We start from the raw sequence: 23,417 nt of genomic DNA on the forward strand, positions 1-23,417 counted from the left end.
CAAACTTCACTGTATGCGTGCACTCTGTAGGGGTGTTTTGAAAGGTTTTTGCAAAATACTAGATAACATCAAATCACACATCGTTAAAACAACGATTAAGATATTAAATCGCAGACGATATATATCGCACACCCCTAACAGACAGCAACATAAATATTGGACTGCGGTCCCTTTAAGAGTTTATCCACGGACCCAATATACTGTTACCCGATCGATCGGTGCATCTCTAGTTTTTTCGTATTCGTCATCCTAAAAATGTGTCACGCACAGAAACCTTGCACACTGAGTCCCATGCGAATTAATGAATCAGTTGCAAAAAAATTTGCAAAACAATACAATGGCGTCTTCAAGCAGTGAGGATGATTTTATTGTCCCCTCTCTTCTTAAAAAGACAAAAAGGAAATATTGGGTTCATCCAATCCTATATACACACATACATATATATATATATATATATATATATACACACACACACACATACGTTCTGGTTCTCAAATCTGATTGGTTGAGAACCGTGAGATATTGTACTGGTATCGCTACAGGAACGCTCTCACAATTTTGTATCACTCCGCTTGTTCTAGCCATGTTCTAGGTCTATGTTTTTATTTTTTAATTATTCACTGAGCTAATCGTAGAGTACATTAGTTAATATAAGAATAAACGTCTAGCTTCGCGGTCTCTCGCTCTCATTTGGATGCACGTCTTGCCGCATTGTTTCTCTCTTATAACCTCATTATTTCTCACTAATAACCTAACTGAAGCAGCACATGCCCTTGATACGAATTCTAAAAGTGACGTATGTTTAACTGTCAACTTCGTGCCTCTGGCCTAATCACAGCCATGCTGGTATAGAGCCGGTATCGATCTCGTACTGGAGTGATATTGCTCATTCATATATATATATATATATATTTGAATATGAATGTGTAAACGGTTTTAAAATGTGCTCTATTCAGACAAGTTCACTTCCTTGCAGTAAGATTCTGAACACAGTCTTTTCCGAGACACTTCCTCAAGTCTGAAACACAAATACCAACCTGGTTCAGGAACTTCTACTTTAAGCGAGACCACCTCGTCTTCACAGGAAATGCTCATCTCCGTCATCTGTTGTGTAACGGGAAGGGCAGCAGTGGCGGCGGTGCAGTTGGGTGACTCAACACTAGCAGACGAGGAGTTGTTTAGTGTAGCTTCGATGATCTGGATGGCTGAGGATTCAGAGGTAGGACTACTGGTGACACTGCTGGAAGCTGCTGGAACAGACCAAAGCCCCTCAGTTAATGAGACGCTTGAGGAACAATCAATCTCACGAATGCGTCCGATGGTCCGTGAAGATGTTCAAAGAGCGGAAACACGTACCCATTGTGCTAATAGGACTGACTCCCCCGTTGTTTTGTCGTGTTAAATGCTCTTTGTAACAGACCGAGCACATGCCACTGGTCCGAGGGTTGCCGTAGAAACCGCAGCCGGTGGCACAGAGCATGGGCACGGGGCTTTGATTGGTCTCCTGGGCCATCTCTCTGAAATTGAGCGATTCCTGCCGAGAACAAAACACAAGAGTCATAAGCATAACAGTATGTGTGAAGCAGGAATCAAAGACTGGCTTCATTAAGAGGATTTGCGTTGATAAAGGCGTAATGTTGCCGCAGACGGAGAATCAGATTAAGGGTCAAACGTCTGAATGCTTTTCTTGGCATCGGTTTGGCACGAGCCTCATCCTGGCACAGAATCACCTGATTCAAGCCCATTCCTTCAAACTCACGCCACGGATCATGTGATTGTTTTACAACCTGACTGAGCTGGATGCTTGTATGACAACTTTTAAGACTTCCTGGAACCTGTGGTTTGTTTCGCCGTTAACCAGTAAAGTCCTTCATTAACACATTTTAGGGCGGGTTACATCAGACGAGACCGTATTGACGTCAGGAGAACTGTAATCTCAGTACTAAGATCATCTGCCATGAACACACTGCAAAAACAGAGAGAAATTTAAAATGAAATTTAAAGTAAACACCTCCCCTATGGAGTGACCTAAAACCTTGATATTAATTAGGACTGGGCTACATGACAACATATTGTGGCCGCAATACAAAGTATCAATCCACAAGTATTTTGCCACATCATTTATGTTGCAATACGTAACTCATTTTGTGCTGCATGGATGTAAAGCTATTGATATGTTAGTGACAAATAAAAATTTTTTTTATACATTTAAGGGATACCTAGACAGCACACACAGAATTAGCACGCTCATAATGACCTCAACTAATACTGCGCAGCAGTAGTTAGTTATTTGTATTGCCATGTCAGGATCTAAGGCTTTATGGCAAAAACGGAGATGAAATACAAGAGTTACATAAATGAAATAAAAACCAAGCAAACAGAAAAATACAGCAGTTAAAATTAGACAAGATTTGTAAAATTAAGACAAATACTAAATCTCTTCTGGTAAAATCTTAACTAAACCGTCCCTGAGCGTACACTAATCTTGCATAATGTAATGCCATGTTTTAAGACAGCAGTATACAGCATTTAAACAGTTTTTAAAATGTGCTCCATTCAAACAAGTTCACATTTGATTCTGAACAGTCTTCTGAGACACTTTAAGTCTGAAACAAATACCAACCTCTTTCAGAAACTTCTACTTCACGGTTATGTTTTTTTTTTTTTTTACTTAAATGCTGATATTAAATAGACCTACAGTATTAGTGACAAATAAATTTTTTTTTTTATACATTTAAGGGATACCTACAGAATTAGCACGCTCATAATGACCTCAACTAATACTGCGCAGCAGTAGTTAGTTATTTGTATTGCCATGTCAGGATCTAAGGCTTTATGGCAAAAACGGAGATGAAATACAAGAGTTACATAAATGAAATAAAAACCAAGCAAACAGAAAAATACAGCAGTTAAAATTAGACAAGATTTGTAAAATTAAGACAAATACTAAATCTCTTCTGGTAAAATCTTAACTAAACCGTCCCTGAGCGTACACTAATCTTGCATAATGTAATGCCATGTTTTAAGACAGCAGTATACAGCATTTAAACAGTTTTTAAAATGTGCTCCATTCAAACAAGTTCACATTTGATTCTGAACAGTCTTCTGAGACACTTTAAGTCTGAAACAAATACCAACCTCTTTCAGAAACTTCTACTTCACGGTTATGTTTTTTTTTTTTTTTACTTAAATGCTGATATTAAATAGACCTACAGTACAGCACCGTGTCATTTGCATCTTTGTTTGTAATTGACTTGTAAGTTCTTATTTTTATAGACAAGACACAAAATAAAACTATGATAATATAATGCACATTACCATGAAATAAAAGTACTTATGGACCAGGGGTTGGTGATATGACCAATATTATTTCATAAGTCACATTATCAATAACTACCCATTCATATTAACAGCGAACTGCTGTGTTCGATAACATTTTTTTCTGCTGTATCAATTATAACTCAATACCAATTTCACTGGCATCAGCTACTGAAATTCCAATACTATGATCACCCTGCTAGGCAGATAAAGTGCGACTATACTGTGTTTTGATGGGTAAATGCTGACTAGCAGTGTGACATGTAAATATATCTGTAGGTGGAACAGCTTGAACATGGTGTTCAGCCGGAGACAGATGGCAGCAGAAACGCCATCCAAGCACCCGGACCAACAGCCGACGCTTTCCAGCAATAAACCTGAAATCTCTCAGGAGTGACACATTGGCGAGGGGCACGCTTTCAGGGGCCTCACATCTCTTAAGTAAACACGAGATTGCACCATTTCACCCCCGCCCCTCAGTGTCAGAGGTTTTCCCCTGAAAAGCCACCACATGGGCCGCATCACGTGTGCGTCTGCTGCCCCTCGCTCTCGCTCACATGGACGGCTGGATTAGTTTCATCTGTCACAAGGGTGCACTGTAACATGCTGTTCAGAACATCCTCCACCATGCCAACAGCTATAAATACCCCCGATCGTCCTGACCTGCCTCCATTACATCACACACCTCTAGTAGGAGCCCGTTTGCGTAGCGCCCTCCTCCCTACACATGGCCTCATATATTTTGATAAAGCCAAAAATGGCAAAGCCCCAACAGGGCTGTTTTTCTCCCGTCCATGCATGTCGGCCATCTGTGTCCATTCAGCCCTGTCTGGATGACAGAAAACACACGGCATATAGTGCAAAACAAAAGACATGAGTGAGAACCAAGTCAAATATTTGAACAAAAGCAAACCATTAAGCTAAAAAGACACCATAAATGGATCAAGACTTCAGAAAACAGCTCATTACTCAATGCACCAAGCAGATATACAGCTCATACAAAGTGCACTTTATCATATAAACATGGTATACGTGTGATATTCACACAGCATGTGTATATTTTATAGAGCTTTATCAGTGTTTGAGGCCTCATAGTGAAATCCACTGAGTCATGCTAACACTAGCATCACGGCTAACATACAGACAGTCGTTTATAAAGAGCATAAAAGTCTCCACACAACCGTTCATCCCCTCAGAGTTCGTGTTGTGTTCAGTCTGAGGGGTTTGTGAGGGTGAATGAGTGCGGATGGACGGAAATGTAGCGGTTTATCTGCTTTATATCTGGGTCAGGGTGAATATATGCCTTGTGTTCTCCTTTGTTTCAAACACTCTTCCTGTTTGAGCCAAAGTACAAACCGTGATAATAAAGACACGATTATACACCACCAGAATGTCAGTTCAGAACAAATCCGTCAAGATACGCAGGAACAGAAGTCGGGAAAATGTTTTTAAAGACGTTTATCCGTTAACTCAAAAGACACGCTAACTAGCCGGGCTTTGAGTTTCCTGTATCATATCTCGACCGACACACGAAGAGAGACGAAATTAAACCGAAAAGATCATCATAGTGAGTTAATTAACTTACTCGAATAATAATAATTATATTTATACACACACACGCGCAGAGTGTTAACTTTATCTGAATAAACGTGCAGCTAACTGCAACAAAACGGGCTTATTTTTCCATCTCAGCAACCCTAAAAGACAAAACCGGTTTAAATGCGAAGCAAACAGCTCGTTAAGAATAAAACACGCTTGTTTAAACACAAACCTGCTGTTTTCGTGTCATATTTCAGCGTTTAGGCTGAAAGGGACAACAGGCTAATTTTACTAGCTAACATGCTAGCATCCGCTAACAGCCATATTTGGTTAAACTCGGCGAGTTCATCGTTTTAGACTAACAACGAACACATTAAACGACATTATCCCAACGAATCACGCTAGAAATAAGAATATTAGGCTTTACTACCTGGTCACTTCACCAAAACGAGTCATGTTTTCCTATAACCTTAGCATGAGGTTTAAAGCGCTGTAATGCGAAGCAAAAAGTGTTTTCCTTGCCTTATCCGAGCAAAAAGAGAAGCTCCCAGAATATAGAGACTTTGTGTTCCACCCTTCGCGACGGTCCGCGCTGTTAGTCCGCTGATCTGTGTGTTTTTCTGGCTGCTGTTTGTTGGTTTTCTTTAATAGTGGGCGTGACGTCACGGAGATTGACACGTCCGCGGGGCGGGGCTTAACGTCAGAAGTTTCCTGACTGTCCGAAAGCAACCTTCTGCTCGGAATCTGAAGCAATAGTTCTAGTGCAGCGGACAAGGGCTGGTTTGCATTGTCTTGCTTCTCAGATGCTGGATTTGATTGTTCTCTGCAATTTCAAGGAGTTGTAAATGCGAGTTTGACCTAAGGGTGAAGATGATTTGTGATAAAAGGAGGCAGAAAGCTCTAGTCAACTGCTTGCGACAAGTCAGATTTCACAATGTTCCAGTGATTTCCAAATCAGTTCTGAGTATTGTGATAGTACTGATAAGACACACTCATTCACTTTCATGCCGTACACCAGTTAGCCTACTAGTTAGCTGATATCAGCCTCCACTGTCATAATATCACTGGGATTTTACAGCAATAACTATGGCACTGGTTGCAGAATGTGATGTTTTAGTAAGATCAGGCACAACATGTGTTTAGAAGTTAAAGCCGCATCAGAAGCTCCAGTCTTACCGAGATCCAAAATGTAGGGTTGAGTAAGAAAACCATTTTTAAGTGGACACTTTGTGTACAGTACATTGGTCTGCTGAAGGTTATTTTTACATCAGCAGTGTAGCCCAGCTCTCTTTGAAGGACGCCTTGATTCAACCACAACACATCTTGATCAAGGCCATGCAGACCTGAGACAATGGCACTGAAAGATTTTGAATACCAGCTGCCTCAAGATGTAGCGAGTTGCCTAGCTAGACAGCATTTTTTGTTTTTTATAGGCACATTTTATATACAGCAGTTGTGACTGGGTAAGCTTTTGAATTGGGTCTTGTTGCTCCTCTCTTATTGATGAATTAAGATGCAAGTAGATGTAAATAAATGGACATAAAACACAAATAAATGTATATATTATATAATTACATGATTAAGCTGAGAATCCATGTGGTTTGAAATCACTCATATGTTGTCAACAGGAAAACAATGAAATGAGTCGGTTGTTGGATGACTTTTCATTTCACAACAACCACGAGTCTGTTTTGAAAGCACTCTTGTATTTTGCCCCCTGGTTATATATAGAGCGGGAACCTGATACGAGACAGTCCTCCATGTGAAAGCACAGCACCGCTGCTTTCTGGTCTTGAAGTGACTTCAGTGAAGGAATGAAGCAGATGAAGGTGCTGAAGGCTTGGTTATAACCTTACCTGTGTGAACACTGAAGGCACTTCCTCTAACTTCAGCAGTGTAGTTGCATTATCAGTAAACAGAGAACTGAGCTACACCTGATAAAGGCAATGATTCAGTTACTTTAGTCATCTAATTTTACTTTGCAGACCCATCTAATGGCACGTCTTTGTTAACACCTATCAGCTTCGATTAATGACGGAGATTATGGAGTGAAATTTTCTATGGGTTGCCATTTGTTAATGACAAATATGGTGGTGTGATGTAAACCCCCACCTCAAACCTGATAATACATTCATATCACTGTTTCAATAAGATCAGATTTATAGTTGCAGAACTGAGGGGGGAAAAAAGACAAAAAATGAGATAGTTGACCCAAATGACTATTGTGTTATTTATCCACCATCGTTCCAAACCTTTATGACTTCCTTAATTCTGTAGAACACACAAAACATATATTTCAAAGAATGGTTTACTGGTTTTTGTCCATTCAATGATTGTCAATGGGGTCCAAAACATCACTGGACCCCGCTGACTTTCACTGTATGGACAAAAAACGGTAGCAAAAAAGAACAAACATACACACTGAAAGAGCATTAGTTGATTTATTCTTTCCACGGGACACCATGGAAAGTAAATTTATTTACAAAATCTGGAATGTTGAATAAATGCCTACCAATCATCTTAATAGTAGCTGCTTGCGGAGAAACCTTTGACGTAGCTATACATTAAAAGGGCTGCTTCTGTGATGCAAATTACTGCTGGTTTTAAAAACGTAATCACTAATGCCATGGACAAATCATAAACCTTTTAAAAAAGTATTTACATTTTGATTAGTAATCTCTAAAGTCAAAGTAAAGTGTGCTAAATAAATAAAAGGCGGGACAATAATAAAAAAAAAGAAACACCAGTTGTTTTTAGTCACTGTTCATTATGTTTTTACAATGTCTTTGAAGACATAATAAAAAGTGACAGTCAAGGGATCTACGCTCACAAAAACATTGTGCTGAATGAACCATTCACAGCAAAGCTGGAGGGCGTTGTTTTATCCACTAAAGTTGTACTTAAAATAAAACAAACGCTGATCAAATGTAGCAAATTCTTTTCCAATTCATAAACAATAATGACTCAATACTTAGTTTAACATACTTTGAGGGCGGCGTGTCAATGCTAATTAAAATAGTGTGAAAAACGACCCATCTGAATTCAACTGCGAATCAATTCAGAATGAACTGAACTCTTTTGAGCTCTCGTAAAAACGGTGACTGCACTTTCACATTTAATTGTGGATTTGTTACATTATCAGTATGTTAATTTGATTACTTCGATTCATTTAGCGCTCCAGTCTACCGAAGAATACAGTGAAGGATGATCAAAAGGATGAACTTCATGCAGATAACACACACAGTAGACTACAGTCGACAGGAGGCCGTTCTCCTCATATGCAGACATAGCACAAATCTTTCATGGCCTTTCGATGTGACTACATCATCAAACATTACGATTAACGTTTTACGAGGCTTCGTCGCTTTTCGAATATCTTTGCTATTGAAGAAGTCGATGTATCCACGTACAATGTTATGATAATCTTCGTAGGGATGTCTGGAAACAGCAGTGCAGTCGCTAATGTGACGTGACGAGACATTAATTCGCGCACAGATTTTTTCATTTTACGAACTTTTTTTTTTTTTTACAAATAAATCTGAAATGCAATCTCCTGTTTTTCTCTTTAAAAGATTTACAATATAAAATGCTTTATCAATCGAGAAATACTAAATGGGTTTCGTTATTTCGTTATTAAAAACGCAACTGACTGCATCCTGCGAATGGAATAAAGGACTTTCTATTGCTCTTTCGTCCACGGTGACATTCGTCAGCCCAATAAGGCCACTGAATATGCGGCGTGGATCTAAATGAGTATTGCTCTGGGTCGAACCCATGTCTGACAGTTCAGGGTCTATGGCACTTGACATGTCGTTCCTCAGCCCTCAATAGCAAACGAACGTCCATGACCGCACCACTAGTCGAAAGTTAGAATGTTTTCGTAAGAGAATAAAATATTACGTTTACAGTCTTCTTCACAGAATAGAAAACTGTTTCGATGAACTCCAAAATGAAATAAGAAAAAAAACACGTTCATACGTGAGTGCTTCAGATTAGTTCGGCGGCGTTGGAATCGTGGCTGTGTTGTAGAACGAGGAAAGAAGTTGACATGCCAGCAGTTGCATGCCGCCATTGTCCCAATATGCTTTGGTTAAGAACCACTTTCTGTTTCCGTGTATGTCTTTTTTTTCCGCAAGGCTGTTCTCTATCGAAATCCTCATTGAAGTTCTTCATCGTGTTCCTGTCCAAGTTTTACATACAGGGAGCATTTCGGCGCATCCTTACTGGTGGCGTTTGTCTCACTCCATAGAAGTTTGTAGGAAGAGACTCTTATTTCACTGGAGGAACATTGCAGAAAGTAGAGAAAGATGATTTCTGATCAAGTTGCGAAGACTAGAAGAGTTGCTAGCATCGAGCGAACAAGTTTTTCATCCAAATTAGAGGGATTTTTCTTCACAACTAGGTGAGAACGGTGGCCACCAGGCCAACAGATTTCACATCCAGTTCGGTTTAGCTCAGCCCAGTTCTACATTCATTATCACAGTTAGCACGTAGCATTGTTGTCTAGCTCTGAATCTCACACAGGTCATAAAAGTGGTTTTAAAGATCTCTTTAAAATAATAAAAACGAGTGAGTTGTGACTGAGAGCCCTGCCCTCAAACGGTCAGCTACAGCTAATGTCCCACAAGAGCTCTATACCCAGGTGACGTCTTAAAAAAGGAAAACAAAAACTTTACAAAAAGCACAGGTTTTCATATCAGTTGGTCTGCGCCAACAGACCATCCCACAGTGAAGGCGCATGCTTCTGTCTTCCACTTGAGTCAGTGGTTTCGCCCCTCTTCACTGACGGTCAACCATCGTCCCGTTAGCATCAGTTCAGATTAACTATATAAAGCACTGGCTCCTCTCGGTACAAAAATAAGACGGTGCTCATTCAGCTTCATCTGTTATGCGGCCATCTCTCGAAAGATGATCAGGTCGACGGTGTTGGGGAACATCTTCAGGAGGGATACTGCGTATCCGTGATCGATGTTAACGAAGCTGTATCCGTTTGCCTGCAAAGAGGAAGTTGATTGATTGTTAGTGAATTACTAAAGTATGGAAAAGACAAAAGTGTGTATAGTAAGAGAGGAGTGGAAGAGCTTGAGGAGTAGAAATGACCTGGATGATCTTGTCCCCAGGCTGAAGGAGTTTTGAAGCAGATCCCTCCGACTGAACCCTCGTCACGAAGATGCCCTGTTGATCATTTATGATTTAAGAATTATTCATTAGGCTAGGCAGACTGAATAAATGTCTAGCATATAACAAGTGTGAGCACCAGTTTTGGCGTAAACCACAAAAAAATAATATACACTATCATTAAACATTTGGGGCCAGAAAGATATTAAAACTTTTGAAATAAATCGATTCTGCTCACAAAGGCTGCATTTATTTATTTAAAAAATACAGTAAAATCAGCAGTATTGTGAAATATTATTACATTTTAAAATAACTATTTTCAATGTGAATATATGTTAAATGTAATTTATTGCTGTGATCAAAGCTGAATTTTCAGCATCATTACTCCAGTCTTCAGTGTCACATGATCTTCAGAAATCATTCTGATATGCTGATTTGATGCTCAAGAAACATTTCTGATTATCATCAATGTTGAAAACAGGTGTGCTACTTCATAATTTTGTGGAAATCATGATTGGTGTATGCAAAATTCCAATACGGTTATATTTTTCATATTCAATTATAATGTATTTTTCATTACGAGTTATTCCTTATTATTTCTTTATTGATACTCTTTATCATATTCATATTACTGTCTCATGTTACTCAATATTATTCATTTATTCTTTATTACGATTTTTATATATGATCATATTTTGTAGACGTAATATGTTTTCCTTAGTTTGACATATCAAATGTACATCTTGTTATTATCATTCATTCATTCAATTCTACCTACTGTATTTCACAGGTCATGTCAACGTGACCTAGTCCTGAACTTAATTCAGCTTTAGGTAGGGGAAGTAGATAATGACATAAATTCGAACAATTCGGTTAACATTTATGATCCAGCCATTGTGATGTTGTAAGAGGATGCAAGTCTCTAGTATATGTATTATAAGCCATTTGGCTTTTTAGGCAGCAGCTTCTTTTCTTCTACTCGCATCACAAACTGCAAAGGCTTTTGTCTTTGACTTCTGAAGATTATTATACTTTGATTAGATTACTCTCTTCGAAATTTGAGCAGAATATACTCGGTTTGGATTTTGTATTAATTTTCAATCTTTTTCTTGAATTTAAATTTTTCATCATGATTATTTCTGTAATTGTCATCATTTATGATTTTGTCTTAAAATAAATTACAATTTTATCTGAAAGACTTGACTGCCTGGATTTCCAGAATTCTTTGATGAGTGGAAAAAATAGCATTGATTTGAAATGGAATCTTTTGTAACATTATAAATGTCTTCACTGTCACTTTTTTGAATAATAAAAGTATAATATTCAAATTATATTATATTATATTGGATTTAGCATTTGGCATAAACATTTTGCAGACCTAAATGGTTGTTCTTTTGGCCAAGTGAAAATTATGTTTTGTATATTTGTCTAAATTATATTTATGTTTTTATAATGCTATAACCTCTAGATACTACTGAGGTTCATTGTTCTGTTTAAGATCATGGTGTTTTTATGGTTAAAAAAGGTAGATGAACCTAAAGATCCAGACACATTGAAATTAAAGTTTGAAATTGTGCACACCAATTTAACTAGGGTTGCAAAAAGGTGGAAAAGTTCCAGTAAATTTCGGAAATATTCCAGAAATGTTGGAAACTTTCCAGGATTTTTTTGGAATATTCCAGGGATTTTTGGAAAGGTTGAAATTAAAGTTTGAAATTGTGCACACCAATTTAACTAGGGTTGCAAAAAGGTGGAAAAGTTCCAATAAATTTTGGAAATATTCCAGAAATGTTGGAAACTTTCCAGGATTTTTTTTTGGAATATTCCAGGGATTTTTGGAAAGTTTCCGGAAATTTTCCACCCCTTTGCAACCCTATATTTAACACATAAAAAAAAAAAAAAAGAAAAGAGAAAAAAAAGAGAGAAAGAGAAATACTTACATTGTCGTCTGGGCGGAAGGGATTCCCACGACCACCCACTCCTCCTGATATACTGAAACCCAGCTCAGGATTCTTCTCAATCTTCACATGGAGCTGAAGACAGACACACGTGTCACACTACCCACAATGCTTGAGTTACACATCAGTCAACATGAAGTGGCTACAGTGATGCTTAAATATCTATCTAGCAACATTATCCAAATCTAGGTGACATCAGAGGAATAATGTAATTTCAGAGGCTTCATAGAGCTCAAAAACTATTTATATAGTAATTTATTTTGAATAAAACTAGGAATGCGTATTAAACAGGGTTCATTTCGATTTCATGTTAACATGATGGTCATGAAATGTGTCTACATGTACAACATATAGGACATATTGAGATTTCTGCAGGAATTGTGAGAGGAATAATGTAATTTCAGAGGCTTTGTAATGATAGAGCTCAAAAACTATTTATATAGTGATTTATTTTGAATAAAACTAGGAATGCGTATTAAAGTAAACAGGGTTCATTTCGATTTCATGTTAACATGATGGTCATGAAATGTGTCTACATGTACAACATATAGGACATATTGAGATTTCTGCAGGAATTGTGCCCACCTCCTGCTGCAGCATCTCGTGTGGGACCCGTGGAGGCCCCGGGGGCTGCTGGGACACTTTGAGCATCAGATAGTCGATGAGCTGCTCTCGTGAGGGGTGGCGTGCCATTGGTGGCTGAGCGCAGCTCATGGGAGCTCTCACAGGAGGACACATTTGGCCGTTCATCAAAGGCACCTGACGGATAAATGCACACTAGAACTATCAAGACATGCACTTAGTATTTCTGCTAATCAAATCACCACACATTTGACGTTTTATAACATCAATCTGTCTCCTCAAAGCTAAAACAATCCAGCGTTTTCTTCTTTTTTTAATCACTGAAATTGAGTTAAAGAGACATCACTGGGTTTTGTATTTAAAAGCCAAAGGATGGTCCTTTTTCAGCGTTTGTCTAAATGTCACTACACGTCTCCTGCTACAACGTGATGCATTTTCCAGACACCAGGGGGCAGGAAGTTTCCAGTAAACAATTCAATGAACCATGAATAACAACAAGAAATCCTTGTTGACTGATGAAGCTTCATGGTTTTTAGACCTTTAGTTCTAATTAGAGCTTTACTTTCTAATTAATCCACCTCACTTAAATGGCTTATTTCCCGAGAGACTAAGAGAACAATGAAACAAACTGCATTTGTGTTTTCAAGGTCACTTTTTCACAAGGTCCAAAAGTCACGAACTAAGTACAAACAGCACACATCAAACTAAATAACAAAACAGCACAAAATTGCACAAATACAATTTGACTAAGTGGTCAGTAATTTTATAATATGATATAAAGCATAAATCTTGTAAGAAATATCTGTAGCCAGTTAAATTACAATGGCAATTACAAGATTTTTAAATCGTAATTTTGGCCTTCTTTCATGTGTGTTTATTGCAGTCAGTGGTGAGCACATCCACTGCTGGTTTTAATGCGCTAGAAAGCTCAGCTATCATTAGAACACGTCTGAGGCTTCTTTAAAGCAGTGCTTGTTAATTACAGCTAATTAATCATTGCTAGAGTCGGGCTTCCCCACTGGGTCAGTCTCTCAATCCGGTTCATTAGCACATTAATAAACACAATATACCACAAACATCAAGAGTTTAAATGTTATTCGAGAACATCACCACATAATGCATACATTGTGTGTACATGTAGCAACAAGCTTAAAAACGTCTGAATGTCATCGCATTCGATAAACACTGATGCAATTCTGCGGATGACTTAAGTTTCCAAATACATAGTGTAAAGCACTTACTTTTCTTAGAGTGTCGATATGGTAGCCCTGTTGTCCTTGAGGACTGAAGACATCGTCCTGCAGGGAAACAGCACAAAATGCCTCAACAAGAAATGGGAAAAGGTGTACCATAATTGATGATGCTTATTTAACCATTAAGGGTCATATTTAGAGCATTTCTAATTACAGTGGACGACTATAGCATTAAAACATACAGCTACATAAGAGTGAGATTAGATTAAAAACACTCCGGAGTGAAACCGAAGGTGGAACAATGAGCATATGCATTTTCTAATAATGACTCTCTGGAAACAGGCTGGATGTCACTTGTGATTGGGACAAGGAAATGCAGCCATTTCCCATAAATGTGGAATTCCCAGTAAATTTCATAAGCTTGTGTAGATTAATGTTCCAGTTCTTTGTCATTTCAACTAACAGGAAGGTTTACTTTTAGTCCTATAATCAACTAGGTGAATCAGCCCATATGTTTACCAAGTCAAAATTACAAAAAATTTAGTCATATTTCTTGACTAATATTCCATGAGCTTTTCAGCTAAACTTATCAAAAAGTTAAACTTTCTTGAGTGCAGATTGTGCTGTTAAGCGCACAGACAGAAATAAAGAGTGTTTGTTTCCAGGACTTTAGTGTATATGGTTTAGTGGTTAGGAATGTTCTTAATCTCCTGTTACTTGAACAACCCAAAGAAGCAGCAATTGTGCAAACCAGCCGACGCTGGATATAAGCTGAGAAGGGTGAATTTGGGGTGGGGGTCTTGAGCTCCATAAGGAGCATTCTGCTCAATGCTTGCTGCTTAGATACCATTTATTGACTAATCAAGAGCCAGTTTTCACACAATTTTGCAGAATTGTACGGAAAAGAGCAGCTTGGACATTCTGCTAAACATCTTATTTTGTATTTAATGGAAGAAAGTTAGTTGTACAGGTTTGGAACAACTTAAAGGGATAGTTCAGCCAAAAATGAAAATGCTGTCACCCTCACCCTCATGTCGTTCCAAACCCGTAAGACCTCCGTTCATCTTCGGAACACAAATTAAGATATTTTTGATGCATTCTGACAGCTCTCTGACCCTCCCATAGACAGCAAGGGTACTACCACGATCAACGTCCAGAAACGTAGCAAGGAAATCGGTAAAATAACCCATGTGATATCAGGGGTTCAAACGTAATAATAAGAAGCTACGAGAATACTTTGTGCGCAAAAGAGAAAAAAAAATCGACTTTATTCAACAATTCGTCTCCTCCGCGTCACCCTAGCGCCATTTTGGAGAGTATCCACTGAACGCAAACTTTTTTTTTTTTTCCCAACCCTGTTCTTTGACTCACTCAAACAGGCCCTTTTCTGACCCATTCATTTCAGGTTTTGGAGACTCTACTAACATGCAGATGAGTTGAATGTGTGAATGTGATCACTTGATTATTGTGTACTGTTCTTGTGCCTCTATGAACGGTCGTTAAACACTCAACATATTCATCTTAAGTGAATTCATCGCTGGGAATACACAGATTAAACAGCAAGCAGAGAGGATGACCCTTTGAGAAATGAGAGAGACTCTACTGTGCCTCTGGGAGTTTAGGGAGGTGAGGTCTCAGTGGGGCGGTACTCACGCTGGGCCCATGAGCTCCAAACTGCCATCCGTCTACAGCACTAAAGGCCAGAGAGCTCTGACTGCCAATGAGAGTGGCCAAAGACCGAGAGAGAGCACTCTGAACAGATGACAACACATGCACACAAACACATGCATTTAATGATGACATATGTGAGCAAGCAGTAACCATGAGTACACTTTGAAACATGCAAGGGTTAGAGGAGGTTAATGTGTTAATGTCCATATACAAACATGCAGAAAAATACTGGGTAAGGAGAGGAAATAAACAATACTGTATGCATGCAGTTAATGCTGAAGAATGGTGGAGCGTGTTATTCCAGATGTGAGGTTTAGAAACTAGATTGTGAGTAACCGTGCAAAACTTGCCTCCATGATACCAAGATGTTGTGAGTGGTTGCCAGGCTGTTGCCATGTGGTTGCTAAGGTAGTCTAACCCTGTGTCCGAATATGCCTACTACGTCATGAAGTTCATTCCTTATCAACTACAGTACCTACACTGACATTATGCGATTTTGGCTGCGCCTTGAGCGTTTTTTTCTTTTAGCATACTGCTATGTTGGTGCTTGCTGGCCCAAATTAAAAGAGCCCACCCTCAAATCACAATGGGATAGCCAAACCCTGCTGCTGGAGGGCTACCTTCCTGCAGATTTCAGTTCCAACCCTGCGCCAACACACCTGTCTGCTATTTTCAAGTATTCCTGAACACCTTGATTAGCTGGTTCAGATGTGTTTGATTAAGGTTGGAGCTAAACTCTACTGCTGATATCCTGAACCCTGGATCTGGTTCGTCTAAGTCAGGGGTGTCCAATCCTGCTCCTGGAGGGCCAACATCATGCAGAGTTTAGCTCCAACACACCTGCCTGGAGGTTTCCAGCATTTCAAAGGACCTTGATTAGCTGGATCAGGTGCGTTTAATTAGGGTTGGAGCTAAACTCTGTAGGACAGTGGCCCTCCAGGAACCAGTGTTAATTTCGTCAACGAAGACGACGACGAAACATATTCGTAAACGAAAAAATTTTCTGTGACTAAGACGAGACGTTGACGAGCTAAAGCTAATATCTGATGATAAAAACTATGACGAAATTTATGCCACGTCTTTGTTAACGACGAGACGGGACTATAATGTTATTTGAGGACTACCGGACATTCAAAATACATCCTGTATAGGCTACTGTCTTGTCCTTCAAAATGTGCGTCCCTGTCATTGGATTGCAATCGGATAAGGGGCGTTTGCATATCTAGTCTCAGTATGGCAGGGCAGCCGCAGTGGATGGATAGGCTACCAAAACGCGAACTAGCGATCTGAAACAATGGCCTCAGCACCCGAAGGGGTAGGGATAAGGTGACCAAGATGTCCCGTTTTTCCCGGGAGTCACAATTCATTGTCGATTAACTTAAAGTTAGTGAAGGCGGGATAGGCGGAATCGTGCTGATAGAAGTGCTCTCTCTCGCGCACGCTCTACTTCTTCAGCTCTCATATACATCGCGCGATCAGTTCTCAGTGCTCAAATACACACACATCAGTCCAAATGTTTATCGTGTAGAGTATCTCACGTAAATACAGTCGGTTATGGATTAAGTGAAACCTACTGTATCTGAAAAATTAGTTTAATTTGTATCTCTTTCGTATTTGTCTTATTGTCTTATTCTGCTTCTTTTTCAAAAATTATAAATTATATATATTATGTATGAACAACTATATATATTTTTATAAGTTGCTCCCTTTTCACTACTGTTAAAGGGATAGTTCACCCAAAAATGAAAATTGTCATCATCTATTCAAGTTTTTCCAAATTCAATCCTTGATTCAAATTTCTCAAAAGCTTAATTGATTTTGTCTAAAGAGAGAAGAAATAATTACTATTTTTGTTTGAAGACTACATATAAAATAGCTACCAAAATAAATGTTGGTAACTGCAGTTTGGCTAAAAGTAATGACTAAAAGTTGACAAAAATGCAATGACTTTTCGTCGACTAAAACTATCAAAGACTCAAATGACTAAAATGTGACTAAGACTATTCAGCATTTTCGTCTCAAGATAAAGACTAAGACTAAATCAAAATGCCTGTCAAAATTAACACAGCCAGGAACAGGTTTGGACACCCCTGATCTAAGTTATATCGTCCCACTAGACCAGGAATGGACAACTTGGTTCTGCAGAGTTTATCTCCATCCCAAATTAAACATACCTGCCTGTAATCTTGAAGCAATCCTGAAGACACAGGATGGATTTTTCAGGTGCATTTGATTAGGGATGAAGCTAAACTCTACAGGATAGTGGCCCTACAGGACCGGAGTTGACCACCCCTGAACCTGACAGAATTTGCTCGTCCAAAAGATTACAAAACTCTTTCCTCAACAATCCACCTACTTGGAAGTATCATTCATGTCTAGTGCAGACAGTACAGGACAAAATTTATGACTCAGAATTATGGATCTGAACAAATCCGTAACGCCATGTATGAGCAACAGCTATGCTTGTCTTAGCATTCACTATTTGTAAAAATGGCCATACCTTCTCCATCTTCTTGGCTTCGATGTGTCTCATGACCTGATCCCTCCAGTCTGCTGGAACCCTGCCGCCTCCGCTGACTGGCCCATCCAGCAACGAGTGCTCTGACTTCACCCTCATGCTGGGTCTCTTGCTGGGGCTGGCGTGCTGGTAGTTGAAGTCGCTGACGGACATGGTCCTCTCTGGAAGCTCGTGAGGTGGGGGCCGGGCACTCTGTGGCCGGGGAGCGTTGGGTCCGTCCATGCTATATGTGCGGGCCGACAAGGGTCTGTGGAGAGCCTGGCTCATCTGCAGAGGCCCACGGCCTGCTGCATGAATGTCCCGGTAGGTCATGTACTCTCCTTCCATTCCTGGCATGCGACGTGGGTCCGGCATGCACATGGGGCTGCCAGAGGATCCACTACCTTGTCTCTGCAAGGTGCCACGCTGGCCAACAGGTGGCAGCATCCTTTCCTTGGCCCACATGTCCGGTGTCTTGGGCGGGCCACGTTGTTGGGGCTGGGGATATGGGGGGGCGTTGTTGCGGTTGGAGTAGTTGGTATTGGCAAGGGAGTGCTGTGGTGGCAGGTAGGGCTGCTCAGGAGGTACGGGGGTACGTTGGCTCCACAAGTTGTCTTTGGGTACAGTGCTACTGGCGTACTGGATGTTGTACTGCGGTGGGGGGCCAGTGGGGTAGCGGGCGCTGCTAATCAGAGGTTTGGAGTTGGACAACAGGTCAGAGGATGATGCAGAGGAACCAGGGTAGATCTGCAATGGCTGGTCGTTGAGCAAGGAGGCGGACTTGGAGCGGACGATGCTCTGGCCCTGAGCACCGCTTACAGATGTTCTGGCTGCACATGCCACTTCATAGGGGGGGCCTTCTCCCTCGATGGAGTACAGCTTCATCCCTCCACCATCCATGTTGGCAATGCTCTGAGATTTCACCACTGGAGCTGGTGGATATTTCTTCTCTGGCGACAGCTCCTCTGTACTACGAGAAAGACTCATGTCGCTTAAGGCTGTTACACCTGTCGAGACGGTCCTCGTAGACTCATACCGCAAGGGAACTTGATCCGTTCGGCCATTAAAATTCTCCCCAGACTGGGTTTTCTGAATCCGATTCCCATTCTCAAGGTTCTCGAGTGACACCATGGCATTGTTGTTGCTTGAAATGGACTCCTTGGCTGAGGGACTTTTGGTCCTTTCCAGGTCCTCATACGACACTATGTTGTCAGGTGGGAGTTTGGCCACGTTCATGTTGATCTGATCCCACTTGCTGTACTGCTCTGCCACGCCGTTCTTTATGCCCCTTTCAATGAGGGCAAGCCTCTCCTCCATGGAGAGACTGTAGTCGGCCATTTGGTCTGACTTGCTTTCATAGCTCTGCTGGTTCTTCAGGATGGTCTGTAGAGACGTCTCAGAGCCATTGCAGTTCTGGAGTAGAGGGCTCATCTGCTTCAGCTGGTTGAGGTTTTCATCCTCTTGTCTGAGTTTGAGGAAATCAAATCAAGTTAGAGAAAGACTCCATCAAAATCTGCCCTCCTGTGTACTACCCATTCTAAGAAAGACAGTGCCAATATAATCATATATTAATACATTGTGATTATTTTTCTACAGATATTACATTGATACTTTATGCTGATATTGATATAGCGTGTATTCTAGAAATTCATATAATTTTGTTTTTTTACAGTTCTTAACTAAAGACAAAGCAAATCTAGGCAGACACCACACTAGGATTGTGAAAAGAGCTATTATTTCTGCCCACATTTCATACATCTTTCTAATAATAAAAGAATGTTTTTGAGCCCTTTTCCACTGTAATTGATACAAGAGATGACTGGAAATTACTGAGAACTTGGGTTGCCCACATGAGCACAATGGTTCAACATTTAGATTGTTATCTGAACTGCAGCTCATTAACATGCAAATGGACTCAATGCATAATGGTTCATATTTAATTTTCAATGTATTCTAGTGAATCAATTCATTTGGACAGTTTATGTAAATTACTTTGGTGACTATTTGCTGATTCAAGTCCCTTTGTGGAAGCCGCCGCATTGCATTTGAGTTCTTTTCCATAGAGAAATATTAAGTTAAACACTGCTGTTCATTATTAGATTTTTGTGTATTCTGTGTGTTCGTACCCGCTCTTGGGGACGAGAGGCATCTTTGACTCTCTCTCTGGGGTGCAGAGGGAGTTGTCCTGACTACTGTCTGTGGTCAAGGACACTGAATCAGACATGCGTGATGGTGAAGAGCAGTTGCTGTTGTTCTGGTTACTGTTGGCCACCGTCTCATCCAGCAAAGAGTCAGCATCTTTCCCATCATCTACATCACCAGACAGGAAAAACATCACTTGCATTTAATTCTACAGTTCAATAAAACACCCTATCTTGAGAAACAATTATCCTGTTAATGGGAGAATTATTAAATGATATTAAGCAAAGTGAGAAAGTAAGGCAAGTATGACTTTACCTTTTTTGTCCTTGCTGAGGGCCACTACTTTAGGCTGGTTAATGGAGATTTCGATGAGTGGAGGTCTCATCTCGGCTATCTTCATTTCCTCCTCCTCAGATGACAGCTCCTCTGAGTCCTGACCACACAACCATATCATATCAAAAGCTTAAATTTAATTTATACTCCAATTTTCTTCTTGCTTGCATAGTGGTAAACTGAACTCATTTTCATATTCATTTGTTTAAATGATGAACCCTATTGATACAGTATGTCTTGACATCATTAAATCTCACATAATACAATATGAGCAAATTTATCCTGACAGGAATTTCACATCCACTCATAGTAAGAGAATAATGAGTGACAGTAGCTAATTTCATTTATTGCATCCAATTTTAAAGCCCTGAGTCTGAAAAAAATGCATATAGTATACTGTGATGTGGGCCATTTTTTTTTAACACTTTACAATAAGGTCCCATTAGTTAATGCTAGTTACTGCATTAACTAACAATGAGCAACACATTTGTTATAGTATTTATTAATCTTTGTTAATGTTAGTTAATAAAAGTGCTATTCATTGTTAACATTGTTAATTCATGTAAGAAAATACATTGACAAATTAATTGAATAATATAAACAGAAAAACGTTTGTTTTTAAATGTTATATTTGTTGTTTTGTTTTTGTTTTTTTTACTAATTTTTGGTTAGTTCATGTTAAAAAATGCAGTTAATATTAACAAATGAAACCTTACTGTAGTGTTTCCAATTTTTTCTCTACCTCTACTTATGTTTACTAACACAAGTCTATACATTATATATTACCTATGGAACATTTGTAAAACCATACACACAACGTCAAGCATAAGGTACTATATAGTTCATCTATTAGACCAAAATCTATATAATTTCTTACATTACAACAGTCACAATTACAGCTACTTTTATGTTACTTTTAATGTGCTTTTTTGTCATTTTGGAGTCTGACAGCCTGGTCCACATTAACTTTCACCCTCTTATAGGTTTGAAATTACACTGGAATGAGTAAATCATTTTTTAATCCATTTGACCATATTCATAAGATTTAATACTGAAACTCTGATGCAGTACCTCAAGGGTGTCATCATGGTTCATCATAGTTCTCATGTTGTCTGAGGTCTTGAGAGGAATCCTTTCAACGCTGTGGTTGTCTAATGAATCTATAGGCTTGTAATTTTGATGACTGTTCATCATTGCTTTAGGCTCCATTTCAACAGCTCTGCCATTAGTGCAGGGACTTTCAATCACCTGACACACAGGAAAGTCAAGGTCATTCCAACATCTGCACCAGGATTCACTTTAAACATTCTTCACACAACCCACAGATCAATATAAAAAAATATTTCGACCCAACCCACAACAGGACATGCAACTGGTAGTGTTTTCAAAATCCAACCTTCACGCCAACATCCTGCACTCCGATGTGGTTCCTCTCACTGGCCCTGGTCTCTTTTCCTGCCTCGTCACCGGACTCGTCCTCTTTGAGTCTGTGAGCCACGGACTGAGCTGTTTTCACCATGTTCTTCAGTTCATCAGGATACGGTGTGGGGTAACGCTTCAGATTGCCCTCCTGTAAATTCAAAGCCAGTTAATTTACTAAAGAAATTCAACAGAGAACTTAATAGGACCTGTAATTAATGATAAACCAGATTTATTGTTACATTTATATTCATATTATATATAAACATTATGATATTTGGTATTTTAAATTGATGTAAAATTCCAAATCTAAATTCTAAAATAAAACACTGTTTATAAATAATAGGAATGAATGAATGTATGAATGTACGAATGCAAGAATGAATGAATGAATGAATTAATGCATGAATGAATGAATGAATACATTTGTAAGCAGATTATGTAGGAACATAAGCAGTGTGGAAATATAGGCCAGTTTTTAGAGAGCGTCGCTCAACTTCTGGCCAAACACTGATACCATTTAATTGAAAAAAGGTATTGGCAAGCTTTTTACAACACCCACAACAAGGAGGGCTGCTCTTTCCGGGCCAGACAGGGCCACACTGGCACTCTGAGAGCTGATAGTGATGCTCCGTCAGGCAGCTTGGGAGCCTGCATGTGTTCCTGGCACAGCGTACAAGCCAGACAGCCATATTGAGTCATCAGGGGTGCAAGACAGGACGTGAGAGGGAGGGAACGGGATACCGAGTATGTAATATCAGCAAGATGAGGGGTGGAAAAAAGAAATAAGGTGGACGTTGTATGCTCCAGGGCCCTTGAGACAGTGAAGGCTTCCATTTCAGTTTCTGACAGAAGTCATGTCAGGGTTAGTTTTAATGAGATTTCCACTGCAATGCAGTGAAGCGCAGGCTATGACATGCTAAGAAACCAAGTGAGGCTGTTCCACTGAATCCGCTTTACCTCATGCTGCCAAGGAATCAAGAAATTATTTACCCCAGAAATGACAATTCTGTCATCATTTACTCACTCTCATGTCACTTCAAACCTGTATGGATGACTTCCTTCAGTGGAGTGAGTACCACAGGACTATCATGAATGTGGTCCATGTCACAAGTGCATTATATTTCTCAAGTCTTCAAGCATACAAACGCTTAGTGTGATGAACACATACAAATCTAAGCTGTTGTTTACAGAAAATCCTAACGACCACTTTACAGTAGCTTTCCCTGACAAACGAATAATTTCGTGAGAGAAGCAGTGTTGCCAGATTTGTAAATGAAACCCTAGTTTGATTCAATTCTTCTCAGTGAATCAGTTGACAGTCAGTTCATTTTAGTATTATTTATATAATATTATAGTATTTATTAATATTTTGAATTAGTTTTTTTATATACTTCCAGTTTAATTTCAATTTTTAATTTACGTTTGAGTAATTTTATTATGTGCTTTTGTCATTTTTATTAGTGATTTATTTATTAGTATTTTTAAATTTATTTAATTTGATAAATTTTATAATTTCATATATTTTATATATAATTATTTTTTACATATATTCTATATTTTATTATTTATAATAATAATAACAACAATAAATCATTTATATAATATTAATTATAGTTTATATAGCTTTCTTTTTTTTTTTTTTTT

At 39.2% G+C, this 23,417-nt stretch overlaps 2 protein-coding genes across 4 annotated transcripts in view; both read right to left on the bottom strand.

Annotated features, from left to right (window-relative positions):
- Positions 1-5,485, bottom strand: part of LOC107742939 (AN1-type zinc finger protein 5-like) — a 9,979-nt gene extending 4,494 nt beyond the window's left edge. Inside the window, exons 1-3 of one of the 3 annotated variants that reach the window (XM_016556042.1) lie at positions 5,380-5,485; positions 1,357-1,534; positions 1,038-1,247 (exon numbers count right to left, since the gene is read on the bottom strand). In XM_016556042.1, coding sequence (XP_016411528.1) covers positions 1,038-1,247; positions 1,357-1,513 — 367 coding nt within the window. In that variant the 5' untranslated portion in view covers positions 1,514-1,534; positions 5,380-5,485. Of the gene's footprint in view, positions 1-1,037; positions 1,251-1,356; positions 1,535-5,379 lie in introns of all 3 variants that reach the window. The other 2 variants (XM_016556025.1, XM_016556033.1) reach the window with 2 other exon arrangements.
- A 2,310-nt stretch (positions 5,486-7,795) lies between these two features.
- LOC107742960 (protein LAP2-like) overlaps positions 7,796-23,417 on the bottom strand; it is an 89,349-nt gene continuing 73,727 nt past the window's right edge. The window contains exons 16-26 of the mRNA XM_016556053.1: positions 21,748-21,921; positions 21,423-21,599; positions 20,334-20,451; positions 20,003-20,186; positions 17,880-19,341; positions 15,362-15,460; positions 13,757-13,813; positions 12,519-12,692; positions 11,916-12,008; positions 9,958-10,032; positions 7,796-9,851 (exon numbers count right to left, since the gene is read on the bottom strand). Coding sequence (XP_016411539.1) covers positions 9,744-9,851; positions 9,958-10,032; positions 11,916-12,008; positions 12,519-12,692; positions 13,757-13,813; positions 15,362-15,460; positions 17,880-19,341; positions 20,003-20,186; positions 20,334-20,451; positions 21,423-21,599; positions 21,748-21,921 — 2,721 coding nt within the window. The 3' untranslated portion in view covers positions 7,796-9,743. The remainder of the gene's footprint in view (positions 9,852-9,957; positions 10,033-11,915; positions 12,009-12,518; positions 12,693-13,756; positions 13,814-15,361; positions 15,461-17,879; positions 19,342-20,002; positions 20,187-20,333; positions 20,452-21,422; positions 21,600-21,747; positions 21,922-23,417) is intronic.

Source organism: Sinocyclocheilus rhinocerous, unplaced genomic scaffold (assembly GCF_001515625.1).
Source record: "Sinocyclocheilus rhinocerous isolate Xijiao unplaced genomic scaffold, SAMN03320098_v1.1 scaffold160, whole genome shotgun sequence".
NCBI lineage: Eukaryota > Metazoa > Chordata > Actinopteri > Cypriniformes > Cyprinidae > Sinocyclocheilus > Sinocyclocheilus rhinocerous.